This window comes from Canis lupus, chromosome 7 (assembly GCF_011100685.1).
Source record: "Canis lupus familiaris isolate Mischka breed German Shepherd chromosome 7, alternate assembly UU_Cfam_GSD_1.0, whole genome shotgun sequence".
Lineage (NCBI taxonomy): Eukaryota > Metazoa > Chordata > Mammalia > Carnivora > Canidae > Canis > Canis lupus.
The window spans coordinates 12,133,071-12,148,994 of record NC_049228.1 but is presented as its reverse complement, the minus strand read 5'-3'; the positions used below and the strand labels follow the sequence as shown (position 1 = coordinate 12,148,994).

Below are 15,924 nucleotides of genomic sequence, written 5' to 3'. Positions count from 1 at the left end.
ACTCACCAGGGTTTGAATTTCACTTCAGCATATCCTGCTGCTGTTCTGTCTCTTTCATGTCAAATCATTTCCAACCATACAGCTTGGTCCCAGAGCCCCTATAAGCTGTAACAAGAGTTATGTTCCCTGCATATGAAAAATACGTGTGTCATGGCTCTTGCCACATCTAAAGTCTTAAAGGACTGTTCTTGGCCACATCTGAATCGTGCAAAAATTAAAGAGCAGACAGGAGCAGTGACAGGCTTGCTGTGCACAAAATTCTGTTTGCCTCCATTTCTTTTCTCAAATATTTGCTTAGTCTCCAGGCAAAAGACTATTAATGCTTCTAAGCACTTTGGAGCCAGAAAAGCTTTAAAAAAAAAAAAAAAAAAGTTTACTTATGTAGGTTCATTATATCATTTCCATTAGGTTTTAAAAAACAGTGAAATCCGTCAATATTCTGGGGGACCTGGGGGCTGAGAACTGCTGCTTTTAGCTCTGAGTAAATGTGCCATCTGAAGGATGACTCTACTGATCAACAATTTCCAGTATTTCCTTCCTAGTACCTACCCCCCAACGCCACCATTTACTCTGTAGTACTATTCATCCTGTCTAACCCATTGTTTTACCAGACTGTCAAAGTAATATTTAGTTGATTTTAATTAATATTAAGAGCCATGAACTCTTGACCCCAACCCCACCATGATAAAAATGTCCCTGACACTGCAATATTTTATCACCCTCTGTAACATTTAGTACAAGCCAGACTGCCAGGCGGACTGTGACAGCTTACTCTATGTTTAGGGCCTTACTAAGTGCTTGACTTCTAATGCCTTGTAATTCAAAGCTCTGGAGGCAGGTATTCATGTGAACAATGTAAACATAAAGGAACCCAGTTGTTCAAAGACATTAAGTAATTTTGCTTAAAGACAAAACATCAGGAAGGAAGGAAGCCAGAACTCAAACCAAGTCAATCTGGCACCAGAGTCTCTGCTTTGCCCTCTCTGAATAAATGAAAACTTGAAATATTCTAATATTGAAAGTGACAATATAATCTCATTACCTGATGTATTGACAGCTGAATTTTGTTTTATTTAATATCACTTTTTAGAGAAAATCTGTTGTCTGTACATTGTAATCTTACTGCCCATTTTTAAGAAAAAATACTTGTGAAAAGGAGCACTGTTAGAGCATGTGTCTAATTTTTCATTCAGAAAGCAAGATAATTTGAGAACGTCTGAAGTCATTCTTCCCCTTAGAGACTCAACAATTCTCAGAGAATGTTCTGGGAATAAACAGAATCACACCAGCCCTTGGGGATGACTCCCCTGCTCTGAGGGGCAGTTTCAGGTGGTCAGCCCGAGGGTTCTTTCGGAGAACCTTAAGGCTTCTTGAGAAAACAATTCATGACTCTTAGGAGCCAAGAGTTCATGGCTCTTAATATTAATTAAAATCAACTAAATATTACTTTGACAGTCTGGTAAAACAATGGGTTAGACAGGATGGATAGTACTACAGAGTAAATCTGTGAGACATCTTTACAACTGCTGAAACAGGACATCTCGACCATACTGTTTTGCTCATGCAAGCATTTTAATTTTTAAAACCACTCTGAAATAAATAAATAAATAAATAAATAAATAAATAAAACCACTCTGAGCCAGGCATGACATAAATTTCCTGAAATTGGGTTCTAACAGCTCTTTTGCAAGGAGGCTAAGCGGGCCTTCGTACTCTTCCCCCATACTCGGAATGAACCAACAAAAAAGGCAATATTCTGGCCTTTAAATGACCCACGACCAAGAAAATAAAACATCAAGAGGAGACATCTTCCCACCTGAGGAACTGCACACAGAATGAATATTCAGATGGAACGCTGGGTTACAGCAGATTTTTCCTTTTTTGAGGCCAATAACAAAGTGTTAAAATATGCTGAGTACTAAGTATGAAATATAACATAGAAGTATCTGCCACAGAAAGGTGGCTAATGGCCAAAAAGTAAGTGTGTGTGTTTGTGCGCATGTGTGTATGTGTGTGTGTACACAAAATGTATCTAAGAGGTGTGACAGGGACAGCTCCCAATTGGAAAACATTTATATTTTTAGGAGTTGCCTTCTAGAAGCTGAGGCAACATAAATATCCTCCTAAGGATATTGGGAGATATCCAAACTGAGAAAATGTGTACAAATTTAAAATCCCCAGAAACAAACTTTTGTCTGAATTGTGTCAACGATAAGAATTCCCATTCCACTGTGACCTGAGAAACTTCGCTTTTTCAATTTATAGAATAAACTTATTACTGCAGAAATCACCTATTTCCCTTCAAAATAAGTTAAACCCAGATACAATTACTATGACAATGAGACCCTCCAGTGGCTCACTTATCTTAAGCAATATTGTTTTATGATAAACTTCAAGCACAAGAAAGGATAAGAAATAGTTTGGGTTTTTTTTTCCCCCTGTGGGAGAAGGGCAGGGGGGTAGGGAAGTAGCAGATTTTACCCTCTATGCTTTAATATTTGAGAATTCTCCTCCTACTCCCTTGAAGGTCCAGGAGACATATATGTGTTCTAATGCAGCTGGACAGACTGGTTTGTTCTTAGACATAATCAAATAGTTGACAGAGAAAATGGTGCTACATCTATGAGAACAACCTAACCGCGAATCCTAAACTAATCGAATTTAACAGAAATCATAGAGTGGTGTACAAGGATATTTCCAGTTTCATAGGTATCATGGTGTCATTATTTCTGGTGTGTTATTTTAGCTGATTTCAAATGACTCCTTGGGGAGAGAGAAGAAATGAACCGTGGGTCTTAAGAGAAGTTCACCCAAGCCAAACAGAAAAAAGTGGCGTGGATGGGGACAGATGCAGTGGTACCGCCCCAACGCACGTGGCAGCCCTGGTGTCGGGTCTAAGACAACAGTCAGCTACAATAACAAAAGTTATTGAGAAAAAGGAAAAACAAAGCACACCCTGTCCCATAGGGCAGGGTGATTTGTGGAGCGGAATCTGACCATACACTGAAGTTGTAAGGTTGGGGGCGTGTACAGTAGATACAGTCAGGACGCTCACTGCTAAAGAGAAGCATCTCTCAGCTCCGCTTCTCCCCTCTGAACCCAGAGGGATTTGATCTCTAATTCACTGCAGGAGCGCACTGGGAACTGCCATCTGAGTACCTACTATGTGCCTGGCGCTGTGATCTTCTCTCACAGGATGGACTCCAGGAATCACCAGGATTCCCGATGGAGGGGAGCACCTTCCGTGCTGGGTGACCCCGCTTTGCTCCTGCCACTCCAGACACCCACACTGCTTCAGACTCCGAGCCACAGCGAGGCTCAGAAGATCAAGGGACCAGTCACAGCAGCCTTTTTAACTTTGGGAAAACCCAATGCTCACTTCACTCAAACGTTGCAAAGTGGTGCCATGACCCTTTAGCTCTTGACTCACCAATTCAAAGAGCCACATCACATACAGCCCTTAAGCTGCCCACGGCATGATTCTGCGTCTAGTGCCTTTCCAGGTCCCCCCAAGCGGAAGACAGTTCTGGCAGGGAGTCTGGGCAAGATTACTATAATATTTAGCCTTTGTCCCTTCTTTCGCTATGTCTTATCATAGAATAAGGCACACGTGTCTGGGAAACTGGGTCCTTTGGTGTATGGTGGACTTGAGACCTGTCCTCAAAGGGTCCCTGCGGGACCTCAGGTCAGTGTAATCTGACCCAAGAAGCTCCATTTCCAAGATGAAGAAACTGAGATTCAAAGAAAGTAAAGCACGGTCCACTCTTCAGAGAGCAGCGGTAGGTTGGGTACAAACCTAATTCAACGCCATGCTTCGTGTCTCTGGAAGTTTCCTGGGCACCCAAACCAGCAGGACATGGGCAGAACTGGAGAGAACAGACTCCATTCCCTTAACCATTGGTGTGAGGATACAGATACACAACCACACTTCCTATCTGGGCCCGTAAAATGGAGAGAAGTGTGTCGGGACTCGGGAATGTGCCTTTGGGGTCTGAAACCATCATACAGCTTGAGGATATAATTATGTGTGGGTGCCTATGAACAGAGACCTATGTGAGTATACGTATGTATATTTTTATACACGACACGCTACTATTAAATACCATTTCCGACCACACATTTTGCCTAATTGCCCCGGAGGCCACGTTTTCAAAAGAAGAATCCCAAAGCGAGGTCAGGTGCGTCCGCCCTCACCGCAGCCCTTCAGAACCCCGGGGTGCGCGGTCCGTACCCCTCCGGCTTCTCTCCAAACAGCAGCGCAGAGTGAGAAGGAAGAGGAGGAGCCGAGTACTTTACACGAAATGTTAACTGTCAAGAAGTTCCCAGGAGGTGGCCGGGCCGGGCCGGGCTGGGGCTGGGGGGTGGGCTGAGCTGGGGGTGGGCTGGGGTGAGCTGGGGTGAGCTGGGGTGGGCTGGGGTGAGCTGGGGTGGGCCGGGCTGCGGTGGGGGTGGTGGGGGGTGCAGGACGGAACACGCCGCAGGAGGCCCAGGTGGAGGGCTGCAGGCTGCGGCTGCTCCAACCTGGGCCTGGGCCGGGCCGCCGATGCTCCAAGCGGGCAGCGCGCGCTCGCGCCCGGGACGCGCCTGGCTCGGCGCCCACGTCTGAGGCCAGGACCCTGCGCTCCCGCGTGAGCCCATCCGGCGCAAGCAAGTGGGAGAGCGCAGGCCGCGCGGCGGGCCCTCGGCGGCTCTGTCCCCACGCACGTGGCGCGGCTCGCGCGGGGGCACAGCGCGCCTCCCGCCCGCCCGGGGGCGGCCTCCGCCCGAGCGGCCGGCGCTAGGACCCCGCGCGCCGCGCACTTCCCCCGCCGCGGCGCCCGCCCGCCCCGCCCCCGCCCGCGCGCCCCGCCCCGCCCCCGCCCCCGCCCCCGCCCCCGCCCGCCGCCCCCGCCGCCCCCGCCGCCCCCGCCCTACCTGGCGAAGCAGTACTCGCAGTGGTTGCCCCGCTCGTTGACCGTGAGCACGTAGGCGTAGGCCGGGCAGGAGAAGAGCAGGTCCCCCACGTGGAAGGGCTGCAGGGCCCGCAGCCCCCGGCCCTTGCCCGGGCTGCAGAAGCGCTCCAGGCCGCCGTCGCCCGCCGCCCTCATGCCGGCAGCGGGGCGGGACCGGCGGGACCGGCGGGACCGGCGGGACCGGCGCCCCGAGCCGAGGCGCCCCGCGAGCTGTTATTGGAGAAGCGTCACCCAGAGCCGCGGGGAGGGAGGCCGCCGCTCCCCGGAAGGGACGCCGGCCCCGCCCGGCCCTCGCGCGCCCCCGGGGGCGGGGGGGAGGGGAGGGAGGAGGAGGAGGGGAGGGGAGGGGAGGGGAGGGGAGGGGAACCCGCCCGCGGCCCCGCCCCCCGCCCCTCGGCCGCCCGCCCCGGGCGCTTGGGGCGTCCCCGCGGGAGGGCGGACGCGGCCCCTGGTCCGTGCGTGGGCGGCGGGGGATGCACGGCCTGGGGGGGGCGGGGCAGACGGGCCGCCTGGGCCCCGCGCAGCGGACGGAGCTGTGTCTGCACCTTGTGTGCCCTGCCCTCGCCCGAGGCCCTACACGGGGTCCCCCCGAGAGGCCGAGGCCCTAGACGGGGTCACCCTGGGGCGCCCAAGACCCTACATGGGGTCCCCCCGGGCGCCCGGGAGAGGCCGAGACCCTAGACGGGGTCACCCTGGGGCGCCCGAGACCCTACACGGGGTCCCCCCGGGGCGCCCGGGAGAGGCCGAGACCCTAGACGGGGTCACCCTGGGGCGCCCGAGACCCTACACGGGGTACCCCCGGGGCGCCCGGGAGAGGCCGAGGCCCTAGGCGGGGTCACCCTGGAGCACCTGAGACCCTACATGGGGTCCCCCCGGGGCGCCCGGGAGAGGCCGAGGCCCTAGACGGGGTCACCCTGGGGCGCCCAGGAGAGGCCGCACAGTGTGGGATGCGCTGAGGGTTCAAGGGCGCCTTCCAAAGGTCAAAGGCTTGGAAGCCTCCTGAGGCTGCAGACCTTGCAGGAGTCTCCGGAGTATTCATTTTTTTTTTTTTTCTCCGGAGTATTCAGATGGGAACCTTTGCCCCTCTCGTGGAAATTAATTACATGGACAGAAGAGGAAAAGTCAGGTCAGCCTGGAGCACTGAGTCTCTGCTTTCAAGAAACTTCCTCTTCCCCGAGAAAACGGGAGATAATCTGGCCTTCAAAGAACTTAAACCCTTCCAGGGTCCCAAGTGCCATTGTGCAGCCAGAACCCTGGGCTGGAATTTGCAGTGGTCTTGATCCCTTGGACCCCTCCCTGTCATCTCAGGAAAGCTCATTTGGTTGCAAGTCACCCAGGATTTGGAAGGAACATGTGTAGCTCCTAGAATACTTAAGCCCTGAAGCCCATACACATGCATGCTGTTGGTGTCACTCCTCTGAGAAAGTAGGGTGTGATATCTGTGTTGCTACAAAGGATGGCAGTTAAGGACTGGAGCTGACATGTGTGCAGGAGAAACTTTTAAAAATGTGAAGGGAGACTTTAGCAGACAACACTTAATAACTAAAAACCCAAGTTTGATCTCAAATTAGGTTACAGGTGTAAATTCAGGACTAGTTTAGCAAAGGGAAAGATGAATACAGTTTGGAGGATATGTCGTAAGAAGAGTAGAATTTTTTGACTCCTCGATACAATCCCTAAAATGAAAAAGCCTGTAGCTTATTCCTGTCAAGAAAAATATAGCATGGATACTATTTCATTTATGGTTTTGAAGAAGCAGTCACTGAGTTCAGCCACTATGTGCCAGTCGCTGGGATAAAAAGATGGGACAAAATGTAGGCCTGAGTCTTTGCATTTGACGCATTCACAAGCCAATGATAATTACCATCGGTTAGTACAATGGGCCAATTGTGCAAAGCACACCAAGCACAGTGTCTCATGTATTCTGTAACTGCAGCAGCTCAGTGAATTGACATTAAGTCCCCCCTTTTCCAAAATTCAGAAACTAAGACTCAGAATCCCTTACAAGGCCTCAGTAAGTTGCAGAATTTGGTTTCAAATTCAAGTCCATCTGAGTGGAATATCCACGATCTTAACCCGGATGTCCCTCTGCATATAAACACAGCTCCCTGAGGAGTGCCCTTACTCCTTGAGAGGTGGCTTGTGCAAAGTATTCTGAGAATACAGGCAATGAGTGACAAACTCAGCCTGAAGAATGGCCAGGGCCTGTGCCACATTCAAGGAACATTTGAGCCTAAAAGGATGGGTGAAACTTGCCCAGGAAAGGAGTAGAAAAGAGTTTCCTGGGCAGAGAGAACTGCACACAAAGAGGGACTTAAAAGAACTGAGTGTGTGGGGATGCCCTATGAGTGATTCGGAGCAGAGCAGAGTTCTCAAGAAAGTAGGAGGTGAGGCAGGAACAAGGGAAGGATATGGTCTGGAGAGGTGAGCTTTGTGGCAAATGTGGTATGGCAACCACTGGAAAACGTTGAAGCAGCAGGGGTGCTGTGATCAATCCAGCGTTTAGACTGAGTTCTACTGGCAGCTTTGCAGATAAACTGTGAGAGGAGAGGCCTGAACACAGGCCCACCACTTAAGAGAGCATCTGCAGTATTTTTTTATTTTTTATTCATGGGAGACACACAGAGAGAGACAGAGACACAGGCAGAGAGAGAAGGAGGCTTCATGCAGGGAGCCCGATGCTCGACTTCGATCCTGAAACTCTGAGATCATGCCCTAAACCAAAGGCAGATGCTCAACCGCTGAGCCACCCAGACGTCCCACGTCTGCAGTATTTTAAATGAAGGAGGAGGAGAGTCAGAATCAAGGCAGTAGCATTAAGGAGAGGGGCAAAGGTGTGGGGGGAATGCCAGTTTCTTGCTTGGTATATGGCAAATGGCAAGCAGACAACAGAAGGTGTTGGCTTTCTGGCTCTGGCCTGATCAATCTTTTTTTTTTTTTTTAATTTTTATTTATTTATGATAGTCACAGAGAGAGAGTCAGAGACACAGACAGAGGGAGAAGCAGGCTCCATGCACCGGGAGCCCGATGTGGGATTCGATCCCGGGTCTCCAGGATCGCGCCCTAGGCCAAAGGCAGGCGCCAAACCGCTGCGCCACCCAGGGATCCCTGGCCTGATCAATCTTGATCCTGATCAAGATAGGAACCATAAATATCCTAGGATTTGGGGAATGAGAGAGGCATCTTCTTACTAATGAGGAAGATGAGGCCCTGTGAAATTAAATAGCGTAGGCAGAGCTAGCATGAGATTCTACAACATATTCATTCAACATTTAAATATTTATTGCATGGTTACTGTGTTCCAGCAGCAGTGAGAAGGACTGGTGACATAATGATACCAGAAACTGGCTTGTTCTGTGCCCTCACAGAGTTTTGTACCGTCTGGTGGAAGAAGATGATGTTAATCAGGTAATGAAAGAAATATAGTCAGTGGTGTTAAGTGCTAAGCCAGTGCCTAGGGGTTTTGACCTAATCTGGAAAAGCTTTTCAGAGAGAGTACTTCTTGAGCTACAGTCCAAAGGATGAATAGAACTTAATCAAGAGGAGAGGGGAAGGGACAGGCATTCTAAGCAGAGGGAACAGCATGTGCAAAGTTCCACTGGTAGGAGGAAATCTGACCTAGGAAAGACAGAGTGACTGGGGCAGAGCTAGAGGGAGAGTGTTATTTGAGATGATTTTAGGAGGTAAGTTGGTCTTGTTGGCCAGTCTACGCTGATCAATAAAAGCTCTGGAAGCTTCCAGACTATTGTGTTAAATAAGCTTTATGCCAGTCACATGATTTAAATCAATTCTGACAGTTATGTTTTATTACAGATGGGCGTTCTATGTAAAAGAACTTTTTTTCAAACTTTGGATGTTTCTGCCTATGCCTACGTAGGCAAAATCTTGGATACGTTTTTGGGCACTACAGTTGTTTTTTTGTTGTTGTTGTTTTTGTCTTTTTGTTTTTAACATGCTGATTCTGTGGGGATCTAACCAGCACAAAGATGAAAGACTGGCATAAAAGTAAATAAATATGTATACTACAGTAAACAATTCACTGTTTTAAGGATTAACTGTGCGAAGTAACCTCCTTGTTTACTTCTTTTATTACAAATGATTTTTTTCCCTCTCTTATTGGGAAAGATTTCCAGTGGCTGGGAAGAAAACAATAGCCTGGCTACTGAGCTGTCTCTCCAGGTGAGCAGTGGCTGGAACAGACTTATTCTTGTGGGCGAAGGTAGCTGTGATTTAAGAACACTGGAAAAGAAATAGCCTCATTTCAGAAAAATGTCTGTGCTGAACTCAAGTGACTCGAGATGGGGAAATGGTAAGTTAAGCAATAGTCATGAATTTAGGAGCTTAAATTACGAAGAAAACTGTGTTTAAAATAAACACCTAAGCAATGGCAACAAACCAGGCAGGCAAACTGATGACAGCGCTCTTAATACAGCTCATACTTGTCCGTCTGCCACTCTGCATTCTCAAATTCCGTGAAAGTCGCCTTCCAGCTGCCAGGGCCCCTTCACCTCTTATCCTCTCTTCGGCCCTTTAGCTTGACAGGGACTGGGTTTGAACGGAGTTTTTTGGTGACTTTGCTTCACTATGTCTCAGAGGAATTGATACAAGGACAAAGGCCCCCTTTGCTTAATTTCTCTAACCTAGAAGTTGATCCAATTCAGGAGTAAATTATCTCTCCAACCACAGATTAGCACATGAAAGAAATAGCTCTGGCCTGGTGAAATAAAGCCTTAGCAAAAGAAAGAATACCAAAGAACACGGAGAACAGATTTTTTTTTTTTAAGATTTTATTTATTTATTCATAGAGACAGAGAGAGAGAGGCAGAGACACAGGCAGAGGGAGAAGCAGGCACCATACAGAGAGCCTGATGTGGGACTCGATCCAGGGTCTCCAGGATCACACCCTGGGCTGCAGGCAGAGCTAAACCACTGCACCACCGGGAACCACACAGATGTTGACCTTAAACCACTGTACCTCTAAATGTATTTCGTTTACTGATTACATATTATGTGCCTACACTTTGATAGACCCTGGTCTTACAAGGAGGAGAACACGGACATTCGCATAGTTGCTGTAATAGCTGAATAATAGCATCTAAAGATATTATATCCTCCTCCCTAGAACCTGTAAATGTTAGATAGGTTAAAAATGTGTGGCAGATGTGTAAACTTGAGGATCTTGAGATGACAAGATTAAGCTTGACAAGATTCAGGGGGGCCTCTATGCAATCATGGGTGGCTTACAAGACAGACGCAGAGATTTGACACAGGCAGGAGGAAGCAGCAGTGTTATCATGGAGGCAAAGGGGATGGTGATGTGACCACAATCCCAGCAAGGCTCACAGCCACCAGTGGCTAGAGGAAGCAAAGAACAGCTTTTCCCTTTGAGCTTCTGGAGAGAGTGTGGTCCTGCAAACACCTTAACTGCAGCCTAGTGATACGGATTTCAGAACACTATCCTCGGGAACCATGAAAGCATACTTTTCTCTTGTTTTAAGCTGTCTAGTTTGTGGTCATTTGTCACAGCAGCCATACGAAATTAATACAAGTTATAATATGGGGCACCTGCATGGCTCAGGCAGTTAAACATCCTGTGATTTCTGCTCAGGTCATGATCTCATGGGTCATGGACTCAAACCCGGCATCCAGTTCTGTGCTCAGTGGGGAGTCTACTTGAGATTCTCTTTCTCCCTCTTCCCCTTCCCCTACCCCGTGCTCAATTGGACTCATTCTCTCTCTCTCTCTCCCTCTCAAATAAATAAATAAATCTTAAAAAAAAAACAAGTTATAATACAACAAAAGTTTTAATAGAGGGAGGAACAAGGCATACAGTAGAAAGGCTTTATAGAAGACCTGACATTTTAGTTCCTTCTAGAATAAAGACTAAAGATTGACCAAAAGAAAGAAGGCTCCCAAATGGATTTTAAGAACCTGAAGGTGTACATTAACTGCAGTAGGAGAGACTTGACCATCTAGGCAAGTCTTTTTCTTTTCTTTTCCTTTTTTTTTTTCTTTTTTTAAAGATTTTATTTATTTTTAGGCAGCTGGCATACATCATGATGGCCAGACGCCTCTTCAGGGCTACACAGACCTGGGCCAGCTGGCGGTCCCAGAAGCTCCCGGTCGGTCCCTGCCAAGCCTGGAAGACACCTCATACAGGATTAAAATCCTGCCACACACTCAAAAAAAAAAAAAAAGATTTTATTTTTTTTTAAGTAATCTCTATACCTAATATGGGGCCTGAATTTACAACCCAGAGATTAAGAGTCACAGGCTCCACTGACTGAGCCAGCCAGGTACCCCAAGAATTTTTCTTTTATTTAACAAATACTTCTATAGCTCTTACTATGTACCAGGTATACTTAAAATCTATTTAAATCATTTTAATGACATAATTAAATAACATCCTAATGACAATTTATAGATGAGAACACTGAATCACTATAGTTAAATAACTTGTCCAAGGGAACAGTGGGGTTCATGTGGCGGTGAGTCCATGGCCTGAACCAGTTCAATAAGCAACCTAACCGTTTGGCCTGGGCTACAGCCCTAGGTAGGGGGGTCTCAGGTGAAGCTGGGCCAGCAAGGTAAGCCTCATGATGTAGGGTTCTGTGAGGCTGTGTGCATAGGAGTTCCATGCACTGTATGAGGGCTACAGAGCAGGAGGAGAAATTTGGCTGGCGTGATCTGATTGTTGATTTAGAAAGATCATCTTCATGACTGAGTGTAGGATGCATTACAGGGGGCTGAGGTCTGAGAGAGAGAGAAAGTCTGATGCAGTAGATGGTCCAGAGGAGCAAGATTGCTGGCATGAACAAGGGCAGTGACAGTGGTGACGGAGAAGAGGGATATGGATTTGAAGAATTTTTGCTTCTCCCTCTACCTATGTCTCTGCCTCTCTATCCCTGTGTCTCTCATGAATAAATAAATAAAATCTTGAAAAGGGAAGGGGCATCTGGGTGGCTTAGTGGTTGAGCACCTGCCTTTGGCTCAGGTCATAATCCCAGGGTCCTGGGATTGAGTCCCGCATCAGCCCTCGCTGCACGGAGCCTGCCTCTCCCTCTGCCTATGTCTCTCTCTGCCTCTCTCTCTCTGTGTCTCTCATGAATAAATAAATAAAATATTTTTTAAAAAAGAGGAAGATTTTTTTTTTTTTAGAAGAAGAACTTTTAATTTAATTACCAGGACCTCGTGATTAGGGTGTGTGAAGGCAAAGGAGAAGGGGGAATATAAACCATGGGGAATTATGGCCAACAATGGCCGACATCACCTCCATCCAGTCCCTCAAGTGTATTTCCTCCTACCTTCTGTCCTGTGCATATTCGACAAACAAGATTTCGTTATTTCTTCCCTCACTGTATTTCTTGTTCAATGTCCCTTCGTTTCTATTTTTATGCCATTCTGTCCTTATGGCTTCATGCCTGGATTACTGCAATAGCAGTAATATTTTGAGATTGCCAGAGATCATATAGCCAGCTCTGCATTTCCTTTCGTACCCTCACCATTTCTCCCATTCAGTCAGTGGCCCTGACTCAGAGAAGAGATGATATTGCAGAGGAGTAGAGAAAGGGCTCCTGGACTTCAGGAGCTGAGGGTCTCAGAGACTCAGGCTCCAATCTTCACAAATTCATGTTGATGTAGAGCAAGGACTCCCTCCGCACAGAAGACCAAGCAAGAGGGAAGTCAGGGTGCTTATTTGAGAAAGGGGCCTGCACCTTCGTTTCCTTCCAGGCAACACTGGAGGAGTAGGGTAACATAACAAAAACCCCTTAACTGTCAGGAGGTTCAGAATGGAGATGACCTATGGGCTAGACTCGTGTAGACCCCAGAATTCCCTGTGTACTAGAAATGGGTGTATGAGAGACTCTCTGAGGTCTCCCACGGGAAGCAGGAGAGTGGGTTCCCATGTCCCCAAGGGGGGCTCTCAAGTGGACAAGTGAGCTATCCAAGGGAAGCACTGTGGATGAGAACAAGGAACAACCCAGCAGAGACCTGTGTGGACTGACGACCAAAGATCATCAAGGACTTGGTGCCTCAGCACCATGGTACCACCCAAACACAAGAGGCAACCCCAGGAAACAGAATAGGGTCTCTTCCAGTTCTGTGTGCCCTAGTTACTGCCATCAAACACATTGTCTTAAAATAATTGCTTTCATAATGAGACTTTCTGTCAAAGAACTTCCCTTTGTTCTTGATCATACATGTCACCAAGGTCAAGCTCTTCTTTCTGGCTTTAAAAGTTCAACCACTACCTGCAAATCCAACCACTGAGCAAATCTTGCTCAGCTTGAGTTCTATCCATTCTGAGAAGCCTCCTCCCAATGTTTTTGCCCATAACAATTTCTATTCCCTAAGGTTAAGTCTCAGCTATCTGTACTTTCTTGACATGTAATCAGCAATGTTACACATACCCCATGTAAGTTAAAGGTCTTTAAACCTTTAAAGTTTAAAGGTCTTTAAATGCTATATATTATATTTGCTGGTTTTCTCCGTGGAGACCTCCATACTTGTAATGTGTTAGATTCTCAAATATTTTCCCAGTGACTGAAGTGTTGAAAAGGCTGATAAGGTTTTGATGAGTGATGATACTTTGATTTTAGGAGGATGTTATGCTGCTTATGTTTTTGACCTAATTCCTAGACTCTATTACAGCCATATTCCAAGAATGAATCAACAATTCTAGGTAGTGAATCTATGGAGAGTTTCAAGATCAGAGTCTTTATTCCGAAATAGTTAAAAACAATTTTAAAAGGGCTGAGAGTTTATTGTTGTTGTTATTTTCCTGATCAAGGACTCGTAGGGTTGGCGTGGAATCCAGGTGGCCAAAGACACTCACCTGCAACAGTGGTAACTGTGCTCTGTTGTCTTGCTGGCAAGCAAAAGTGTGGACTCAGAAATAAACCCCTGCTTCCAGGCTGAAGTGCAGCAAGAGCGTTCCTGATGCATAATTTATAGCCCTAACACCAGCATCTCAGCTACACTGCAGCATTTTACTAGAGGCAGAGTTACCCTAGAAGAAGAAACTATTTCTATCAGTGGGAGGAGTAACTAAGTCAGAGAAAGCACATAAATAACTATATCAGAGTGAGATTGACCAATTCTTAAACTACCAGCCATATTCTCTTGTATTTGGAAGGAGAAAGAAAAAGAGCTTAAGCTGGCTTTGTCCTTATGATTTAGGAAATATAATAGTTTTAACTAGATACTTAAAATTGAATTAAAAACCAATAAAGGCCCAAGGAAAGGTCCCATTATTAACATATTTGGTTCTCAGCTAGATTCATAAGATATTTTCTTTATCTCTGGAAAGTCTCACCACTTTTTCCCCCATAAAAATTTTGTAAACGGACTAAATGTAACAAAGTTTAGAAGTCTTATATATTTCTATCTTTTTTTTTTTTAAGAATTTTATTTTAAAGACTTTATTTATTTATTCATGAGAGAGAGAGAGAGAGCAGAAGCAGGCTCCATGCAGGGAGCCTGATGTGGGACTCAATCCCTGGAGTCCAGGATCACGCCCTGGGCCAAAGGCAGGTTCTAACCTGCTGAGCCATCCAGGGATCCCTATATATTTCTATCTTATTGAGACTTGTTAACAACTTTCTTAATTTGGAGGAGGCAGTGTCATCTAGTGGCCGGAGGAAGGGGCTGGGTACAGAATTTGACTGTAACCAATGGCTGGTGACCTTGAGCAACTCATCCATAGATTTTATATGAGGACAGAGGAGTTCCATTAAAAGAAGAGATGAGGTGTGATATTTAAAGCCTTAAAGCCTTAGTCTACCTGTATTATAAGCTTAATTTTTACACAGAATTTGAATATATTTCTTTTATAAGAGGGGAGAAAAATACAAGAGGAAAAAGTCATGTGAATTGAAGAATTGAATTGAAATGTGAATTGAAGAAGCTTTTGCATGGATTGCAAAAGCTAAAAATAGTCAACTGTCAACATCTTAACTTCGAGTTATCCCAACACTTAAAAAGAAATCTTTGGGGGCACCTGGGTGGTTCAGTCGATTAAGCATCTGCTTTGGGCTCAGGTCATGATCCCAGGGTCCTGAGATGGAACCCCATGTAGGGTTCCCTGCTCAGTGGGGAGTCTGTATCTCCCTCTCCTTCTGCCCCTCTCCCTTGCTCGCATTCTCTCTCTCAAATAAATAAATAAAATCTTTAAAAATGTTTGGTTTAATTTTCTTTCCTAATAAGGATTAAACATTAGCAGCATCAGATGTTTGTTATTTGGGAGATCATGAAAATTTAAGGTAAATACAATATATTTTCTTAAGCTGGAAAAAGAAGGATTTGTTACTTTGCCTGATAACAAATGAATTTACGCAACAGTATCTTTAAATACAGCTAATTTAAAGAGCCAAATAACATATTGAACTATTTTGAAAAGTACACACAGGGCAAACAAATATTTTATCTGTATATATTCTAATGGCTACTTTTTTTTTCTAATGGCTACTTTTAAAGAAATTTTAGACATCCTGGCATTTATTTCACTGACTTATATTTTTGAAATATACCACTTTGCAAGCAGCCTATGAGATTTTCATTTTTTGCTTGCATTGCTTGCTGGTTTTCCTTCATCACAAGCTATATCTTTGTCTTTTCCCATCTTTGGAATTTTGTAGACTGAAATCAAAGAAACCAAAAACTGGAGAGAAAAAATAGATGAGTAAAATAAAGCAAAGTGACTAAATGTAGTTCTTGGGGTCAAAGGACAGATAGACTGAAGGGCTTGTGCATCCTTTCATTGTTCAGTCACGGATTAACACTGCAAAACTCTCTCTTGGGTACCATGGAGGAGCCAAAGTTATATTAGACCCACTTCTTGAACTTCATGAGTTTAGAATCTCAAAGAGGAAACATAACATATATTTAGGAAGCTGTAATAATCTACTAGAATGGAAGCCTCATAAGGGCAAGGTGTTTTGTCTGTTTTGCTCATTGCTGTAACCTCAGGCAG

At 46.0% G+C, this 15,924-nt stretch overlaps 1 protein-coding gene and 1 long non-coding RNA gene across 3 annotated transcripts in view; one reads left to right on the top strand and one right to left on the bottom strand.

Moving 5' to 3' along the window:
• The window catches only part of SMYD2 (SET and MYND domain containing 2), a 49,460-nt gene extending 44,257 nt beyond the window's left edge, over positions 1 to 5,203 (bottom strand). For both annotated transcript variants that reach the window (XR_005361953.1, XM_038542134.1), the window contains exon 1: positions 4,915 to 5,203. Coding sequence is in view for 1 of the 2 variants with exons in the window: in XM_038542134.1 (XP_038398062.1) it covers positions 4,915 to 5,087 (173 nt within the window). In the remaining variant the exon portion in view is untranslated. The remainder of the gene's footprint in view (positions 1 to 4,914) is intronic.
• Positions 5,204 to 5,821: 618 nt separating this feature from the next.
• On the top strand, positions 5,822 to 8,987 carry LOC111096869. The gene is made up of 2 exons (XR_005361611.1): positions 5,822 to 6,078; positions 8,261 to 8,987. It is a non-coding gene; the product is annotated as an uncharacterized LOC111096869 (long non-coding RNA).
• The last annotated feature ends 6,937 nt before the right edge of the window (positions 8,988 to 15,924 follow it).